At 38.5% G+C, this 19,320-nt stretch overlaps 1 protein-coding gene across 1 annotated transcript in view; it reads right to left on the bottom strand.

Moving 5' to 3' along the window:
- Nucleotides 1-872: 872 nt before the first annotated feature.
- The window catches only part of LOC143143250 (uncharacterized), a 95,158-nt gene continuing 76,710 nt past the window's right edge, over nucleotides 873-19,320 (bottom strand). Inside the window, exons 7-9 of the mRNA XM_076304304.1 lie at nucleotides 4,978-5,038; nucleotides 4,681-4,727; nucleotides 873-3,738 (exon numbers count right to left, since the gene is read on the bottom strand). Coding sequence (XP_076160419.1) covers nucleotides 3,005-3,738; nucleotides 4,681-4,727; nucleotides 4,978-5,038 — 842 coding nt within the window. The 3' untranslated portion in view covers nucleotides 873-3,004. The remainder of the gene's footprint in view (nucleotides 3,739-4,680; nucleotides 4,728-4,977; nucleotides 5,039-19,320) is intronic.

Here is a 19,320-nt window from a genome sequence, read left to right as displayed (position 1 = left end):
TAAATACGAAAATAGAAAATTTTTGAATAATATTAAGCGACGATAATAAATAACATGTTCCAACAAAGAAAACTCTAAGATCTACGTTGATTCGACGAACCGAGTAGTATCGATTTAAATAATTATCAATTATCATCGATAAACGTTCTTGCGTGCGATGTGAATCGTTTAAGTAATTATTATATGACTGACGATATCTTTGTAGAATATTTTAGATAGCGTTTAAATTTAAAGTTGCAGTAAATCGTTAAATCAAACGAATCGTGTTTGGTTTAAACGGTTAAAATAATCAAAAGGGTTCGCGGTGACCCCTCTGAAATTGTTGCGGTTTTTTCCTCCCTAAATGTTGCAAAGTTCTCGCAACCGTGGAAACTATATCGCATTCGTTCTCATTGAATCAAAGATGATAGATAATAGCGATAAATTCCTGAAACATCCACCTTTTTCTCTAATTGTCGCGTACAGTGGTGCTTCTCTAACTTTCAGCGACAGTTAGAGAGGAAGGTGGATATTTCCGAAATTTACCGCAATTATCCACTGTCTTTGATTAGGTCGTCACGATATACGCGATATACACACACGCGTACGCGCTTTCGAGAAGAAACCAGGTAGAAACAAAAAAAAAAGCTGCAATGTAATAGGTACAAGAACCGGTGGAATTGAAATATTTTTACAATGTTACGTTTACTTTTTTTACGCGGTATTGATATCGAAAAAAGATTCGAACACTATATAGTGCTCGACACTATATCGCGTTTTCGCTGAAAAATGCACGCTACTAACGTTATTCGCGTTGAATTGTCCCCTCAAGGCGAAAACTAGTACCGTGGTCGTTCATCGTTTACTTGTGGATCGATTAGGAATATATGAAAAAGCAGATTGACCAACAACTATTTTTCTGTCAACGGTGTGTATTTGTTATTTTTAATCGTACACACATTGTCGTTTCGACTCCCACGAAAAGGTCACGACCTGTTTTCGCGCTTCTTCTCTCCGAGCAGTCGGCTCTTTTAAATAAACCTTTTTATTATGCAGCGATCGATTGCTTCGATTCTCGCACAGTATCAATAATCGTAGTATTCTTAGCGTTACATAAATTTTCAAATGAAACAATTTTTCAATCGTAGCTTAATCCACGAGCGGTTACATCGATTCGATCCCCATCGTCAATGGGTAAGCGAAAAAGAAATTCTCTCTTCTTCGTAATGTTTTCGCAACGCTGTTCCGTTGCCGTGTATCGTTAAATATGGTACAATCGATGAGAAATTTCAAGAAGTCGAAGCAACACGGAATGATTTAAAAGGAGATATCGCAGCTACAGGATCGTCAATTTCGAGGTACCTTTTCTCAGTCCGAAATCGCGAAGAAAAATAAAGAAACGCGCGTGTGTCGGGTAGCTTTGCGCGGCACGATGTTTGCGTTCGTCGTTAAATACGTTTGCATCGATGTATTCGAAAAGTGATCGCACGAGTCCCTTCTCGACGAAGAAAGTAGCCTCGAGAAAAGGTAGCGAAGCGCGACTATCCTTTCGTTGTTACCAAAAATATCTCTGCGAGCGAATATCGACCGTTAAATTCCTTTTGCGCGACTTTTTCCCGAGAACGACCCGACGTGAATTTCTCCCGATGAAAGAAATACGAGAGACACGAATGCAACGAAAAATATCGGTCGTCTCTCGACTTCGTTCTATTAACCGCGAAAATCGAAACGCGTCCATTGGCTTTTCGTTGCATCCGTGGCGGTGCGAAAAACTATTTTCACAATCGTTAACTAGTATTTGACGATCCTCCCCGCGCAACTTTGTACACGATATACCGCGTCCAAGCGCAAAGGTCCGTACACGGCGCTTTCGTTCCAACTGTACAAGGTATATGAAAATGATACGTGAAAACTATCGCAGCTGGATCGGTGAAGATACGTTTGAAAAATAACGCGGGAAATTCTCCCTGACTGATCATCTCGAGATGAAACTTTTGTATCGTTGCATCGCGATAATCTTCATTCGAGAGAATGAAGGGTCTCGTGGGGTCAGAAACGACCCACTTTCCCGGAAAACGATGTTACACTTTCGATCATTTTTAAACCCGTGCCACGTACAGGACAATGTACAAACTTTGTCGAAAATGTAACATAAGTTTTCGAGAGAGCGGCTCATTCTCGACCCCCGCTAGACGCTTGGTTCTCTCGATAAGTCGATTACGATGCAACGATACGAAAATTTAACCATTTGCACCCGAAGCTTCATCGCCTCGATGAAATCCTTCGAATCGTGCAATTAATTCAAAACGGAACGTTTTCGTTTCGACGTTTCGTATACGTACGTTTACATCTTACAAGAAACGAGTAATTGAATTTTAATTTCAATTCCGAACCGCGATGGTTTTCCAAATTGGAGAAAGTACACCGAATTAAGTTGGCGATCGAGAATCGCCCTCTCGAGTGGAAAGGAGCGTTAACCTCGAAGGAATCGGTCACGGGTAATTTTGCGCGTAATTGTTCAAATTTGTCGAATCTCCACCGATCCGAGAGTACAAAATCCAGTTGCGATGGTCTTTGCGATGATAACGATCGGCACAGCCAGTGCGAAGAAGAAGCTCGAAAGTATCGATTCTGCGGTTACGATCCTCCCCTCCCGTTCACCAGCGAACTACCGAATAACGATCTGCGCGCATTGAATGCCTAACCGTGTAACGGCGAACGCATAATACGTAACGCGTAGCGAGAAAGAAACCGGGAACCAAGGATGCGCGACACCGATGCCTTATCACCATCGTCCCGTAACAAGCTCCAAGTATCACGTTTCCCTCGCGTTGCGCCCGATGGATCAGCGCCACGGTTCCCACCCCTCCGTTTCGGTTCAGAAATATTTCCATAATCGCACCAGTCGTTAATCGTCGTTGTCCATTCTCGCAAAAATTGCTCCCCGCTGCGAATAATCGGCGATGGCGATTTACACAAAATATTGTACATTTAAGTAATATTACGCCTCCTAAGTGGCACGTCGTCACTTGCTCTGATTGTATCTCCCTTTCGTTAGCCGTCTGTGCGGTTGGCTCGAGACCGCGAGTAAATTCTCCTCGAAGGTGTCCACCGTGAAGTCCTGCTCCTTGAATAATTTCGATAATACCCTGGTCATCTGGTTGTTACCTCGTCTGAGGTTACCGAGAGGATTCCTAATGGTCTTCTGTTTCAAGGAAACGGGTCGTGCCGGCGCGGGTGGCGGTGGTGGCATCGTTGGCGGTAGTCGGGACGGTGGACCGGGTGATAACCGAGTACCACCGCAGGTTCGATTAGGCCCCGGCGGTGGAAAACCTGGCATGGGAAACCATGATCTCGGTGGAGGTGGTGGCATCGTTGGATGCAACGGTGGCCTGTACCTGAACGGCCTCGGTGGGTACATAGGCGGAGGAACCGGTAGCGGTGGAATCGGTGGCATTGGACGGAAACCTGGCGGGGGACCCCCGAAACCGAAGTGATGCTGGGGCGATGACGGGCCGTCATTCGCGAAACCCCGTCGCAGCGACACGAAACCCGGCAGTAACATTGTATCGTTTACCGGTCTGTGCCTCGGCCGCTTGAACACCGAATTCTTCACCCTCTTGAACGTTTTGGTCCTCGATACCGGGAAAGACTCCAGCCTTATCGTACTGGTGTCGATCTTTTTGTCGCGTGGCGTTTTCTTCAGAGCGTTCAAATACATTTCACGCTCTATGGGATAACCGCGTGCCTCCGTGAACGCTGAAACAGGGACAAAAACCAGGCTTGGGTGACAAGCACGAAACCAGACGAGATGGATCTTTACGCGTACCGAGTTACGATCGGCATTCTCGACGTGACGGATCAACCGATATACAACCCGAGTCGATAAGAAGGTGTTTTTCTTTTTTCTTCGTTTTACCATTTACGGTTTTCGTTTGTTCGAGGCTTTGTTCGAGCCCGTTTACCACGCGCGAATCTTAATCGTTCAAAAAAGATCTAAGGTCGTCTTATTGTGCAACGTTTAAAGAGCAGCGTTGATCTGCAAAAAAGGATAGAAAGGAACTCGAGATCGCCTTATTAATATTTCGTTAAAAGACAGATATAGAACAACGATAACGGATTGCATTTGTCCGGTGAGAAATCTTTTCTAACGAAACTGATAGCCGTACGGAACGTTTTAGATAATAGTTCTTGTTGACTCACCCTGTATAGAAACCAAATCCCATTTTCAATAGCCTATCGAATCATTCTTAGAATCGCGAAACCATGCGGCGCCTGGATTCTTTTTCTTTTTAACTAATTCGATGTATGTGTACAGGTAACACGCGCACGTGCTAATCTACCGGCAAATCTACGCGTGCAATACCGTGAATCGAAGAAATAACTACAATAACCTCAAATAAGTCGAACTTTGCGATAACGTCCGAATTAATTCGCTCGAATGTAATATTTGTCTTAAAGCCTTTAAAAAAGAAAAAAAAGATGATAAATTTAATTCCAATTTAATCCATTCTAACCCTAATTTCAATTCGGATCGAATAATCGAATCTTCGAGACATTACCTCCGATCGTCGAAGAACGATATATTTACATATTGTAAATATAATTATTGACACCAGGAATTCTTATCTATCCATCGATAGGGAAAAGCGACGCGATGTTGGCAACTATTATACGATATAAGAATTTTCAATCACCTACCTTTTAAACAATCTTCAAGATCCCAACCTAACTGTTGCACGAGATATCTGCAACCAAACGGGCGATAGTAAAATTTATTCAATTATCGATACAATGTGATCAATTTAAATACGAAACAATTATTCGACACGATGTACTCGAGGCAAACTATTATGCGTATACGTACATATTTTTAAATAAGTTATTACAACGTTCATTTCGTAACGACGTTGCAACGATTAGTACTACTCAATGGTCGATCGATTCGTAACGTGTCTCGATCGTGCCAAGTTTTATTCATCGGTAAAGCATACTAACCTACAAATGAAGTATCCGGTACGATTTATACCATGCGTGCAGTGAACACCCACAATATCTTCTGAAACAAAAGACAAAGACATTCTTCAAATGGCAATTCGTTCCAGACTTCTGGCAATTAAGAGTAACGGTTCAACGATTAAAGGCAACGCGTACAAAGAACGACAATAACTTACGACAAAATTAAATAACGTTAAATTACATCGAACGATTAAAAATATGCGTACAGTTTATTATAATTTCGTCGTTAACTTACGCCCAAAATTGATAATATTTAATACGCTTAAGGTTCTCGTATCAAAATGCCGCGAATCCGTGAAAGCGAAAGTTTTCGAAGAACGAGGTAACACGCGTGAAAAATCAGCGAAGAAAAGATCAACGACGCGATTAATGCAAATACAAATAAAATGTAGATGAAATTAAAAACACGATAAACTCTATTTATTTTAAACGCTAGTGTTCAAACTAAAGTACGTCGTTTCGAAGTGGAATTACGAATCCGCCGAGAAAGCAATCCATCGTTATTTCGTATTTCGTAGGTAACTTTGCTCGAAAGAATATGCTCACGAAAACACAAATAGATATTGTTTCCATTTAATTTTGTTCGATCGTATGAACGTAAACGGTGTTTACGTAATTACAAATACACGCGAACAATCTTTTCATACCCTATGTTCGTCTAAAGACAACTTTGTATTATACACGACGCGAAAACGAAGATTCGGCTTCGAAAGCGTGGTGCGTTTGTTCAAACGAAAATCTCCGTATATCGAAGCATCGATGTCTGAGAAAACGCGCGCGAGGATATTAGCATTTCAAGATACTTTATAAGGTTCGGCGAATAAGATAACCTCAAAGAGAACCAAGCCCAAAATATTATAAGAGCAACGTACGTAAGGTGAGACGCACGATTTCACGGGTCATCAATTCAGCGTGGGGCGTAGGGTCGGCACCTCTTCGGACCCAGCAAGGGGCTGATTATAATATTACCGCAAATTACCAGCAAAAGCTGCGACGAATTCACGACGATTCGTGACTCGAGTCGGAGCGGGTCACGGCGGCACTTTTCGTAAGGGCCAACCCTAATGAGAGTAGTCGCGTAATAACGATCCTAACGCCACGGCCCCACTACCTCTTTTGCCCGTCAATTTCATATTTTATTTTCCCGCGCGAACGACGTATAAGTGCGCAGTACTTTGGAGCCACTTCGTACTCCCCTTACCTCGAGTTACACCGAATTAAGTGGCCATCGGAGATCATGCGATATGTTGTTTGACCTTCGCGAGCCTCTTAAGAAGATCGTTCGCGGAAACATGACACCGTCTATACGCAGCAGCGGTACCTTAACGTTTCAGCACTCCTATGCAACAAGGCTGGTGTATTTATCAGCGAATCGGGCGAAACGATGCCTTCGATACCGACGAGAAATCGGTTAAAAATCATAATCGAAGAGAATCCTTCAAAGACAACGAGTCGACAGTTTCGAGTAAGGGTTTAACGGGTCGGATACTTTGAAATTTGGAAAGAAATGGAATTTTTGTTGTTCTCTTAAATACTATCAGGTCGTCCCGTAAGTTTGATCGAAAGTGGAAAATGTTCCAGCCTAAAAGCAGATTGTTTTTGGAAGTAAGTAAAATGATGTCGGAGAGTTAAATAAGAGCTTTTTTTTTTTTAATGTTCTTTTTTATACTTTACAATATGTTAAAATAAACCACAGAAGAGTGTGCAATCAAATGTGTACTTTTTCGTATCGTTCCTCGAAAGTATTAGTGGTTTTTAGACTTGTCGAACTGATCTGCCCCGTTGAAAGAAAACTGGAAGAGAGAGTGACAAGCTGGCCAGATTTAGACACAAAAGAGTATGCAATCAAATGTGTATTTTTTCGTATCGTTCCTCGATAGTATTAGTGGTTTTTAGACTTGTCGAACTGATCTGCCCTGTTGAAAGAAAACTGAAAGAGAGAGTGACAAGCTGGCCAGATTTAGACACAAAAGAGTATGCAATCAAATGTGTATTTTTTCGTATCGTTCCTCGAAAGTATTAGTGGTTTTTAGACTTGTCGAACTGATCTGCCCTGTTGAAAGAAAACTGGAAGAAAGAGAGAGCGACAAGCTGGCCAGATTTAGACCAGGGTTTGAAATAAAGGAAACGAGATATTGGACGAGTGGAGAGAAAAGGAGATTCAGACTCTGTAATGGAGGAAACGTAAGAACACGTTTAGGAGGAGTGTGGAAGAAACGAAAAGAAAATAGGAAGTTGGCAACAATGTCGGGAGAATTTTGGGAGATAAAGGCCAAGAAGAGGTGAAAAAGGAGGAAGGAGCTAGGATAAGATCAATTAATACGAAGAAAAAGCAAAATATCTTAATGTGTACTTAGAGTGCTAATTGACGCTATATTACGAAGAAAATCGAAATGTTCTTTCTGTTGTTTAGTTATTTTGATTTCTTTTCTTGTGTAATTGTTGAAGGATGACTTCGACGCTTGTCATTAGTGACAAGTCAAGAAGTAGTATGCAGATCTGGAAGGAAAATGGAAAAGTTTTTCGAATATCTCGATGGAGGTTAATCTTGAAGAGAAAGGTCGTTAACAAAAATGCTAATATAGGATCCAAGCTTACAAGATGCGAATCTTCGAAATCTATGTTGAACTTGTTCAATGAGATATTTATACCTTACCAGTTCGAGGGACCGGATTGCCGATGCATAATCCAAAAGAGATCCAACAAAAGTGGAATACAGAGTCGTTAAAGATTTTATATTCTTCAAATCTGTGGAACATCGCGCAACGAGATCTAACATTTCACAGAATTTAATTACAGTTTCTTGAAAATGCGGAGCAAAGTTTAATAAAGATGTAAAACTACCCATATTATGCTTCTTAGAAATGAATGTTAAATAGGCGGTACACAAACGATACTCAAATTTAATTGGATTTAAATCGCGATAGGATCTCGTTAGATCAGATTTGCTCCGATTCAGCGACGTCCCCATTACGCGACACCATTGCAATATCTAAAGGTCGATTTCGAGCACGAGACAGCCTTAACTAGTGGAAATGATCTCGAAAGTTCGTCAACGCCCGAAAGGAATTGAGAACATACGTATTTTTCAAAGAGGAAAAATAATTCCAAGTTCTCCGTTTTGCACGTACGGAACGAGCCGGGTAATCTCGTTCCACGTTCCTATCTATCACAGGGTCATCTCGCTTTTGCATACGAAGCAACATATATCTTGCGGAAGACAGGAATATTCTCGGAACACGTCTGCATCTAATGTGAATCTAGAGCGAGCACCCCCGCCGAGCACTAAGATACTAAGGCTGGCAAATAAGCCGATCCTCGGAAAGATTGCCAATGACCCACGACCTCTCCGATGCACTGTATCGACTTTCACGGACGATTAAATATCGAGTAATACTTCTTCTTTTCCTCTTACAATACCGAACCTTACTAATTACCGACACGTGTAATTAATATCTTTTAACCGTGGGCTCAGTAACACCATATTCGGTCTATTGTTACGTGAGAACCCCGCTCTACTTTATGTTCCCTTTAACGTATCGTTCGGTTATCTTTGATTATCAAAACTATGCAATCGAGCTCGTACGAACGATTTCCCGAGCAATCGAACGATTGTTTATCGAGCGATACCGAACACGTTAACGAAACCGGTGTAGATTCTCGAAGTGACGGAAGTAATTGGATTACAGACACACATACCGGGAAGTAATGTATACCTTAATGATAAACACCGAAACGGAAATTAACTACGATCATCGAAGCTGATCTCGAAATATACACGCGTCTACTCGTTCTCGGTACTCGTTACTGAGTTCCCTAGTCGCGCGAATACGTTACGATCATTTTCGTCGTTTCATTTCTATCTACGTAGTATACGTTACCAGCAGACCAGTGGTGGAAGTAGTGGAGAAAAGAGAATATTAAAAATTGTCCATTTTTAACGTTTGTCTGAAAATTAATAATTCGTGCACGATTTTTTCAGTGTTTCTGGGAAAAGTTGTTACGAGTGAGTTCAAAATGTAAATATGACGACGATCGAACTTATCTATTTTTTACGTTTTATCGTTTGCTTCTTCTGGTATTGAACCATTCTGGAATCAACGCTTAATTAATGAGAAAATCAGCGGGCAGATGAATTAAGGCTTGAAATCGAGCACACCCGGAGTACCGTATAATTATTATTATATGGGAACGACACCCGAGCGTTCTTCGACTTTTATTCCAAATGTATGTATTATATTTATATCGTTTTAACTATTTTCGAAGAGAATAGTATGAAATTATCGAACATACAACGAGTACACGTATTCGTGACAGTTTGCAAAGCAGTGAACACGTTGTTGGTTATTATTCCCATGCAGCGATGATTATACGGTACTTAAGTTTGCTCGATTCCAACCTTCGATTTATTTCCCAGTTAATTTCTCCTCAATTATTTCAAAAACGGCTCAATATTCGAAAAAGGAGATTCGATGAAAACTAATGCCAGATGGAATCCGATCACATTTATATTTTGGACTCATTTTGAACAAATTCCCAATCGTTTTTCGTGAAAACGGTAAGGACATTTTTGTTTCTTGGGAGATACTCTTCAAACTTTTGTACGAATTTTTCACATTCAAAATGGATCATTTTTTAATATCCTCCTTTGGTAGTCGTTGTCGGAAGAAAATTTTCACCAAAAATATATCTCAACGTTCCAAGGGATCAGTGAACGATAGTCGTTCAATTGTGCGAAAGGTTATCGTCTAATCTAATTAACGAGTTTGTTATGCAACTAATTTCGGAAATCGTCCAGGGAGTTCGTGGGAAGTCGTGTGTCCAGTAAAATCGAAAAATCATACGTATACCTGAAAAGTAACGGGATTCATTTTTTAAATATTTCCCTGAAAACGTCATCTGTCGATTATTTGTAGCATTTTGCAGATTGCGTATTCGTGTGCACATACCAATTTTGCATAAGCAGGGAACATAATACCGCACGAGCTATAACGATCGTAGCGATAGTATCTTAGTGCATCTCGTCACGGAAATATAATGGAACAGCGAATCTGTATCAAATTTTATATTAAACTTGGTAAGATCGCAATGTAAACGTATCAAATGTTAAAAGATGTTTACAAAAATCACTGTTTATCTTGTACACGGGTTTTTCGAACGCTTTGCAAGATTTTGAGATGACAGAGAAAATACGAAAGACAACGAACCGTTGAGTCGTCTGAAAACGATCGCAACGGAAGATCTTGTCGAAAAGACTCTTCAAATATTGGCAGTCTACTCGAATGTGACTGTGAGTATGCTAGGTAAAAAATGTAACGTTTCGAAATTTATATTTCATAATATTTTAGGAAGTAATGTGAACAAGCAAAAGATCTCTTCTCAATTTCTCCCGTATTCGTTAACAGAGAATCAACGTACAGCTCGCGTAAAACACGTTAAAATAGTTCAAAAAAATTAAAATTTTCTTATTTCTATCATAGATGGTAATGAAACATGATGTCATCGGATGATCTACGAACCAAATGTTAAAGTGCTGAATGGATAGACGTTACGATGATATCGTGACAAAGATATTCAAGATGATTTCAATATCGGATCTACGGAAATTTATTCTGGTATTAGTTGACCCTGTCCAGCGATGTAGCGATACCGAAAGAATATATTTTGAAGCGAACGATTGCTACGAGTATCGTTAATCTTTTAATTTATATATCGTCAGTTCCGTTCAAACATACTCTATAAATCTGTGTGCATTACTGGCGTGTTAACTTCGCACGAATGGAGACCGTTCCTGATCATTTAGAGAGGCAAGATACCGATTTCATTCCATGAATTTTAACTTCTCTGTTTCGGGCGGAGCCCGAGCCTCGCTTATGCCGCTCGAAGAAGAGAGTGTACTGGATACACCGAGAATAAACGAAGTAGAGCAACAGCGAACGAGTTTCGGATTACTTGCATCCTGTGTCCTGTGACTAGCAATCGAGAGCGATAATGCACGTGAGCGGGACGAAGCGTTCACTAAAATAAATGAAAATTTTCACACTTTTCGTTACACGTTTATGAAAATATTACCAGTGAATCGGTCGGTTATTATACCATCGAATGTACCATCGACCAGATTTTCTCGGTTCGGTGTTCTCGAATATAAGTCCGAACCCTTCGAACTTATACAGAGGCTCGTGTAAGGCGATGATTCTACACGAAGAACTGTATCAAAAATATATAATGAAATTTTTTCATACGTGACTTTATTTTCGAGATAAATAGCTCTGAATATTTATCGAGTATGCGTGCACTTGTTTCAACTTGACGAACTAAACCGAATGATCTAAAATCTTCAAAATTTGTACGTTTAAAAATACAATATTTTTGGCAACATTGGGTCATTTTTGTTTGTTTGTTGAATTAAAACGATTATGTTTCATGCGGAAAAGAACAGTTTCTTAATAAAAATGTGATACTTTTTCTTTGAAGTTGCATTAAACATTGAAAGCACAATCTACGGTATGAGAATACGATTGATTTGTTTACGAGACATGCTGTCAATCATCGACCTATCTTATTTATCTAAAACTATTATCAAAGGGAAACTTAAATATTAGATAATCATAATTTAACAGTACCGAAGCTACAGATATCGATCTTTTCTAAATTCAACATTTGCGTTCAAAATGCACAAGAAGAGTATAAATTATAGAGTATAATAAGAGTCAAAGTATAAATTTCTATTATAATTTATTCATAAAATGACTGCAAGTTGAAGTTACCATTCTTCTCAATATTTTTAGCACAAAATAAAAACAAATAACAAAGCGAGAAAAAGTCCTTAATACTTTCTTGCGGGGAAGAAACAAACACATCAATTAGTGCATTTAAAAGCACGAGGTACGATATAAAAAATAAGTGTACTTGAATTTTTTAGACGCATAAAAGTGTACATAATTAATAACAGAATATGCTCAATTTTGAACCATTTAACATTACTTTCTGACATATTCCTCTCTATCTACAAGCGTTTCAAAAATACAACTTGTCTCCGTTGCGAGGGACACTCTGTGTATTGTTAAAAGTAAAGAGCGAATTTTAGCAGGGAGTATTTATTGAAAATATAGCGCGGTAACCAATTAGATATCGAAAAGTATCAATTTGATCAATAGACAATATGTAACGAGGTTGAATTAATTTTTGATAAATGAATGGACGCGGTTGAAGATAACATAGCAATTAAAACTTTTAGCTCAGATATGCATCTATCGGGGAGACTGCGAGCGCAGATCGTGAACCGTCGAGTTCCTTCCAGAACAATCGAAGGAAACTGTTATCGCGATAAAACTATTTTTAATGTGGACGAAACTGGGGCTGATTTCGAAGAAGATGCCTAGGAAGACTTTTTATCGTACGAGACGGGAAGAAATTTCCTGAAATTTCCTCAAATTAAGATATCAAACGATCGAATTACCGTAATGCTTGCTACGCTGTTGGAGATTGTAATGTAAATCTCTTTTAATTTATCCATCAGAGAATTCTAGAGCATTTAACTAAAACTGTTACATCGATAGTTAACATTTAAATAATATGGAAAAATGAAACGTTAAAGCACGGGTTGCTAATTATTCCTATTTAAAAGAATTTTGTTCAATCGGTTTATTCTTGGAGCTAATTGTAAGTGTTATTGTTTACCTAAAAAGCTTTCGTTTGAAATATCATTATTAATAGATAATGATATTTAATTCGACCAATTCTTCGACTAATTTAAACGATGTTGATTCAGAACTGAAAGTGATTTTTTACCTCAAAATACAACAGGTGTGATTCAACATTTGGACCATGAAATCGTAAAAAGTCTATTACACTCGTCGATGTAATTTTATTTAATTTTTTAGTTTTAAGTTTTCTACTTCCCGTTCCTTCCCCTTTTTACTTTATTTTCGAGATTGTGTGTCATTCGTCGTGTCATTGTGGGTCGATTCGTTCTCATTTTTCGAAATATGAAAACGGGAGTAGTATGAACCACGAGTACTTAATTTTCAAAAATCATCATTTATTTTACATTTATTTATACCGGTTTAGATCGATTTAAACAGTTTGTTCAAAATAAGCACCTTTTGCTTGTACGTACGAAAGTAAACACGATTCCATGGATCAGATTCACTGAATATTAGAAAGATCATTATTAACAGTAAAAGAAACCTCTCTGATTTTTGCTATGTTATATATGTATGTATATTAGATTTTAGATTTCCCATATAAATACACTTTCGATTTCACACAACCCTATAAAAAAGGTCAATGGTCTCTTACCGATACGAAACCTAAACGTTTCAATGAGTATGTTAATAGTATCCCAACTCGACAACTATCTCTGTATGTGTGAGCATACAGCCAATTGCAATTTAAAATCGTGTTAACAGAAAGAATATTTCTTGAGTTTTGTCGTGCAAATACTAGGCAATAAACAACAATACACACCGATATAATACCTCGTTCAACAGAACAACATTTTATTCTAAAAGAGGAAAAAGTCAAATCCACGAAGACGTTGCTTGTAATTGATCTAAAAAAGGCTAAAAAGAAAGACTCGAGATACTCCTATGAACAGTACGATGTAGGTTCGTGTATAGACGATCTCTTTAAAATTGATCGCGCGCTGTATCATTTTTAAGGTAAATTGTTTACGTCGAGCCGCGTAGGACAGTTTTCGTTTCGCAAGCTCGATCGTTGAGTGACCACGTAACTATGTATTACCACGTAAGACACATCGGTCGAATAACGAGACCGAATTTAAAAATGAAACTCGTGCAGAATTTCCTAATAAAACGTAAACGTATATCGAATCGAAGGCAATTAGCCGACGGGAACCGACAGGAGAGAAAATCGTGTTCTCCGATCCAATCCAGTTGACAAGCATATTTAAAAGGCAAAAGTGGTTCGTTCAGCGGCGTGCACGGGCGCATGCAAATGCGATTTTCGTCTATACCCGCGAGACGTGGTCGCGAAAGAAGGAAGAGGTAGGTGGTAGGTAGGTAGGTTGGTAGGTAGGTAGGAGGAAGCACCCGGTATTGCATGCCACTCCCTGGTGAACGTTAAGGTTGGTTTTCGGGCTACTAGAGTAGTCGCGAAGTACGACCCGAAGCGACGTGGTTAATGTGGCAATATGATATATGTATAAGCGAAAGGTACGTCGGCTCAAACAGCCTCTGGTGGAAGGCCCTCCTTTCGTGTTCCTGCGACTTCTAGTAAGAACGTAAACACCGTTGGAAATATATGTAAGAGCCGTTGAAACAGGGAAGGATTTTAACGTCCAGTTGCCTGCGTACATAAACACGAAAATATCGTCCGTACATACGCGAAGCGCAAAAGCTTTTCAGTCGGCCGATTACTGCCGTCTTAAATCAATCGAACGATCGAAGTTCGAACGTACCTCGTATCGCTCGCCACGTACACGCGTGGAACAATCATAAACGTATACCGATACACAGAGACGTCCCGTGGCGAGCGTTACACGACGCGCGGGATGGATGCAAGACGATTAACGACATCTTACATTCCGCGACCGATAAATCACCGGCCACTGTAAATGGACTCGGCTTACTTATCTCTCACCTTGCGTACCTTCGAGAAACGCCGCTGTCGGAGAAATTATAATAAGGGGATATCGCAGCGCGTGTACACCACCGGTATCTGTGAACTGCGAAATATTATATACGCTACTGTACACGCAGCCTCCCAATTACGCGAACGGAGAACTCGACGAGATGATAAACGCACGTTACCGATCCGTGCCCCGATACGAAATGAAATCTTCGAGAAAACCTAGCTGCTCCAAAACACCAGGCCGATTACGCGATCCTGTTTTATTACACGCGCGTAAACTGCCTTCAAATTTCAACGAATGGTTCGATTCATCGACGTAACCATCGTGAAGAGTTCCAGAGGCCGGTTCGGTATTTCGAGTCGAAAGTTCGGGGGTACTCTATTCGTTTTTCTTCTACAAAGGAATAATTAGATTTGGAATAAAAATTCGTAACCGTATACTTAGCGCAATGTATGCAATTGATCGAGATATATCTATATTATTTTTACGAAGTTTTTGTTCTTTTTTCGATTCAAAATATGATTAAAAAAAAAAATCACAAAGATCGTTAGTGCGGATTAGTTCATCTATCGAATAAACTACCATGAAACTTAGATAACGTTTTAGATAACGTGAATTATTTCTAAACAGAACTTCGGGCGAATATCCATTGCTGGAAGGGAAATATTTTTGTGTACAAAAATGATCGAAATAGTCTGAAAGACGAGACAAATAATTGAATTTTTTACCGTATATATGTTCAAAAATTCTACTTCGCGCGATTTATCGTTAAATATGTTCGATTTTGATTCTTTGAAAGTAGTTTGCAGTTAAATTTATTTTCTTCTTACCGTATTTATTACTTTCTCGTCGAAGCATGTGGATACGTAAAAAATGCACATGTTCCATATTAATATTATACACTACTGCGTTATTATTATTTACACAGATTAAAGTTATGGCATTAAGAGTGAAAAGAAAATCCAGGAAAAACAAAGTTTGAGAGGCGCAAGGTCAATGGCTTCAACTTTGCAATATTTACACGCCTGTATAAATACTCCCAAAGCGAGCGTGATGAAATTCTGTTTATCTTGTTATATGTTATACAGTGGAAAACTTATTAAGTAAGAAAACAGGGATCGAAGAATTTCCTTGTAACAGAGCATACGAATACTTTCGTTTTACAGAACACGCTATTAGATTGTTTGGAAAGTCATTTCGTTTGCCAAAATGGAGGATTAACTCCAACTACCAAACAGATTAACCGAATATTTCGAATACGTCGCGCATAATGCTACATTAGACTTTAGTTCATACTTGGTTTGTTTATACGGTAGTGAAATAGAAAATCATCGATGTCGCGCAGATGAGACTTCGTCTCTCGTAAGAATGTGTTAAAAAATGATGAGAGTAACTTCGATCGAGGATACAAAAGTGATGAGAAATATGTGCCGCATTTGACCTTGTTTACTGTACTCTTATATTGTTATGCTTCAGCTATTACTTTTTCGAAAGTGCTCGTATCGAAACACCGAACCACACCAGGTTGCAAAACGGAATAATTAACCAGATTGAGAGGTATCAAGGAGTTATCGAGGATTGTAGATAAACACTTGGATGGAATCGGAGCAACTCGGTTTGCAGAAAGAAATACCCGAGTACAGAGATGGCTACAACTCCATAAAGTCAAATAGAGCACGTGTATATACAAACATACTTTATTCCTTTTGTATTCCTAATCCACTGTTGAAATAAATATATATTGGGTTGTTCGGGAAGTAATTTCGTTTTCCAAAATAGAGAATGTATAATTTAGTAAAATGTTTATACGCTCTAAAAAAAATCGTGTTTCACTTTCACCAAAAAAAAAAAAAAAGAAATGACTTTCCGAAGAACCCGATATTATTGGTAGTTCTTTACCGAGTATCTACCGATCTAGCCATCCGAAGATGTAATTAGCCGAGGAAGTTAGCAAACGAAGTACGTAAAGCCCGTTCGAAAAGAAGAAAAAGTGAAAAAAGGGCTGATGAAGGAAGACAAGCGGCCACAAGAATGAAGAAAGAGAAATGCCCGAGGAAACTTTCTGCTCTGCCAGTTGATAAACGGCGGCAGATAATTAACAACGCCCTGGTACATATACGTGACCGTGCGTGGGCGATCCTTCGCTCCTCGAATTCTGCTCAGATTCGTTGCTTGATCACTATTGCCATCCTCGTTCTCCGTGTAAATCGTTCTCTTTCTCTGAATGGCGGAAGCCGAGCCGCATCTAACCAGTAAAATAACCAATGGCTACTCTTACCTTCACTTTATGGATTACCGTTTATTTAACCCTTGGCAAAATCGTCAAGATAACACCAATTCATTCCTCTTTGCAAAGTACTCTCTTGGAACGGGCATTCCTACACCAGATGTATTTTATACATCATTACTTGATACACAAATCATAGGTCTCGATCGTAAAAGTATGATACAAATTTTTTTACAATGTGTAAAACATAAAACGCGAATTTGGTACAGTGAAGAGTCTCGTATCCGGATACCTTAAAATTCGGACGTTCCGTTAACGTTTCTAGCGATGCACGCGTACGATATATTTATAATCGGTCATAAGAGTCTTCGTACGTTCATCGAATTTGATATACGTGTGTAATTTATGGAAAAATAAAATGAAAGACGCATATTATCACTGAATCGTTTATGCTTTCGTATCAATATTCGTGTATGTATTTCTAGAAGAAATTAAAAAAACATGAACATTTCTCCCGCACAAGTCTACATATAGTTCAGATTCCATTATATTCTATAAACATGAAATTTCGATTTCGTATTTTCAATTTTGCTTTGAAGCAAGTTCAAGAAAAGTGTATTTAACGCTAGATTTACCAACCAGTCAAAATGACTAGTTCCAATTGCTTTCATAATAAAATTTAGTTCTAATTCCATGGCATGTTTTTTTGAAGATGTTATGATTCTTCTATTCTACTCAGGTGATCAATTTTATAAATTCTTCTTTTTCCTCGTCGATTGATTTTCTTTTAGATATATATATAAGATATACCTTGATATTACGAAGTTTGTAGGTAGTTCTAGGGTTAACAAGTACTTCGCTAATATAAGTTATAATTCATAACCATTTATTTTGGTAATAAAATTGAAGGAAACGAAGAGAAAATCATGTACCGAAATTGCTGGGGAGGTCAAAGGAATTCGGGCGACAGTCCAACCGATTGTAAAAAACTTCAATTTGAGGGTCACAACTTCGAGTAAACCCGGATCTGGTCGTCCAAAATATTTAACGATCGAAATGCTCGTACCATAATCAAAAAAGTGAAAAAAGATTCCAGCACAAGTGCGCCGAAGTTAACGGAAGAAATTGCGCAAGTGTAGAAGAAGTCTTGTAAAGAGTCGGAAGAATTATACGGAAAGCTGGTTTTCACGAAAAAGTGGCAAGAAGAAAACTTTTCATTTTGGAAACGAACGAGAAAGAAACAGTTTAATTTTACCGAGGAATATAACGATAAAGATTTCAAATTTTTGAAAACAGTTTTGTTTACGGGCGAATCTAAATATAACATTTTCAATATTTTTAAACAACTTGAAACACTTTGAAAGATTACATTTCGAAATAAAACAGTATGTAAGTACGTTTACGAAATATTAGGAATAATCCAGGAAGATTTTAACGAAAGACATTGACAGAGCTTGAAACTTACGGTGCATGCATATATGGTTTTGTAGGCAGCCGATTAACTAATTTAGGCTGTAATTAAAATTAAGAAACTTTATCTTTCAGGACATAGATGACCATTGACAAAATACTTACGCGAACCATTGGTGGTGTGCAATGAAAGTAAATTAATATTTCTATATATATTTAATCTTCCTCTTTAGGTGAAAAATCCAAAACGTAGAATTCAGAATCATCTAAAGAAGTTTTATAGAACATCTTATAAAGTGGATTTTTCAAAAATCTCATCCACTGATGAAATTCCACTGAATTTTCAACCAAGCGACAGATTTGCCCACGGTGGTTTTTACTCTTCTTATCGTTGACTCTTTCAGTGGTTTCGTTGAAATGAAATCTGACTGCGACATTTGTTTTACCGAAAATGGATTTTTTCTTTTACAGTGATCTATCGTTTCATAGTAGTGCTCACGGTTGCATATACAGGGTTGCATAAGTAATTTGCTTTTTTCATTTTCATTTTTATCAATCCAAAATCAGTCATTCGGTAGAAAAGAATGACTGGATAAAAATTGATGGTCTATTTTTTCAATATTATTATTTGAAGACTGAGTAATTTTCATCCACGTTAGTGCTACTTTAATGTTACTATTCTCGTTTGAACGAGCATCGCTGTTATTACGTGTTTTTGAATAATTATATCCTCCACATGCATTAAAATGCATGACGCTACTTTCTGTGCACTTTTCCATGCTGCAGTTTCATTCCACACATAGATCTTGACATTGTCATTATGGAAATTATGGAAACGCAAGTTGGTACGCATACATGTTTCGTTTATAATAAGCTACTGAAATAGAAAGTTTTGGATACCAGAATGCTTTTTGCAAATCAAATGAGAATCCATACTATTCCTCGCGATTCTCTTTTGCTTTTTGCCGGTCTTATGTAAAACATTTCGTAGCTTGCTCAGCACTTTGCAAATGCAAATCATGACTTTGTCTAAGATGTAACTTCTCGTCCTCGTTACTACATGGTTCGATTTTTGTTTCATCCTTTCAAT

The sequence above is a fragment of the Ptiloglossa arizonensis genome, chromosome 2 (assembly GCF_051014685.1).
Source record: "Ptiloglossa arizonensis isolate GNS036 chromosome 2, iyPtiAriz1_principal, whole genome shotgun sequence".
In the NCBI taxonomy this organism is placed as follows: Eukaryota; Metazoa; Arthropoda; class Insecta; order Hymenoptera; family Colletidae; genus Ptiloglossa; species Ptiloglossa arizonensis.
This window is presented reverse-complemented; position numbering and strand designations above follow the sequence as displayed.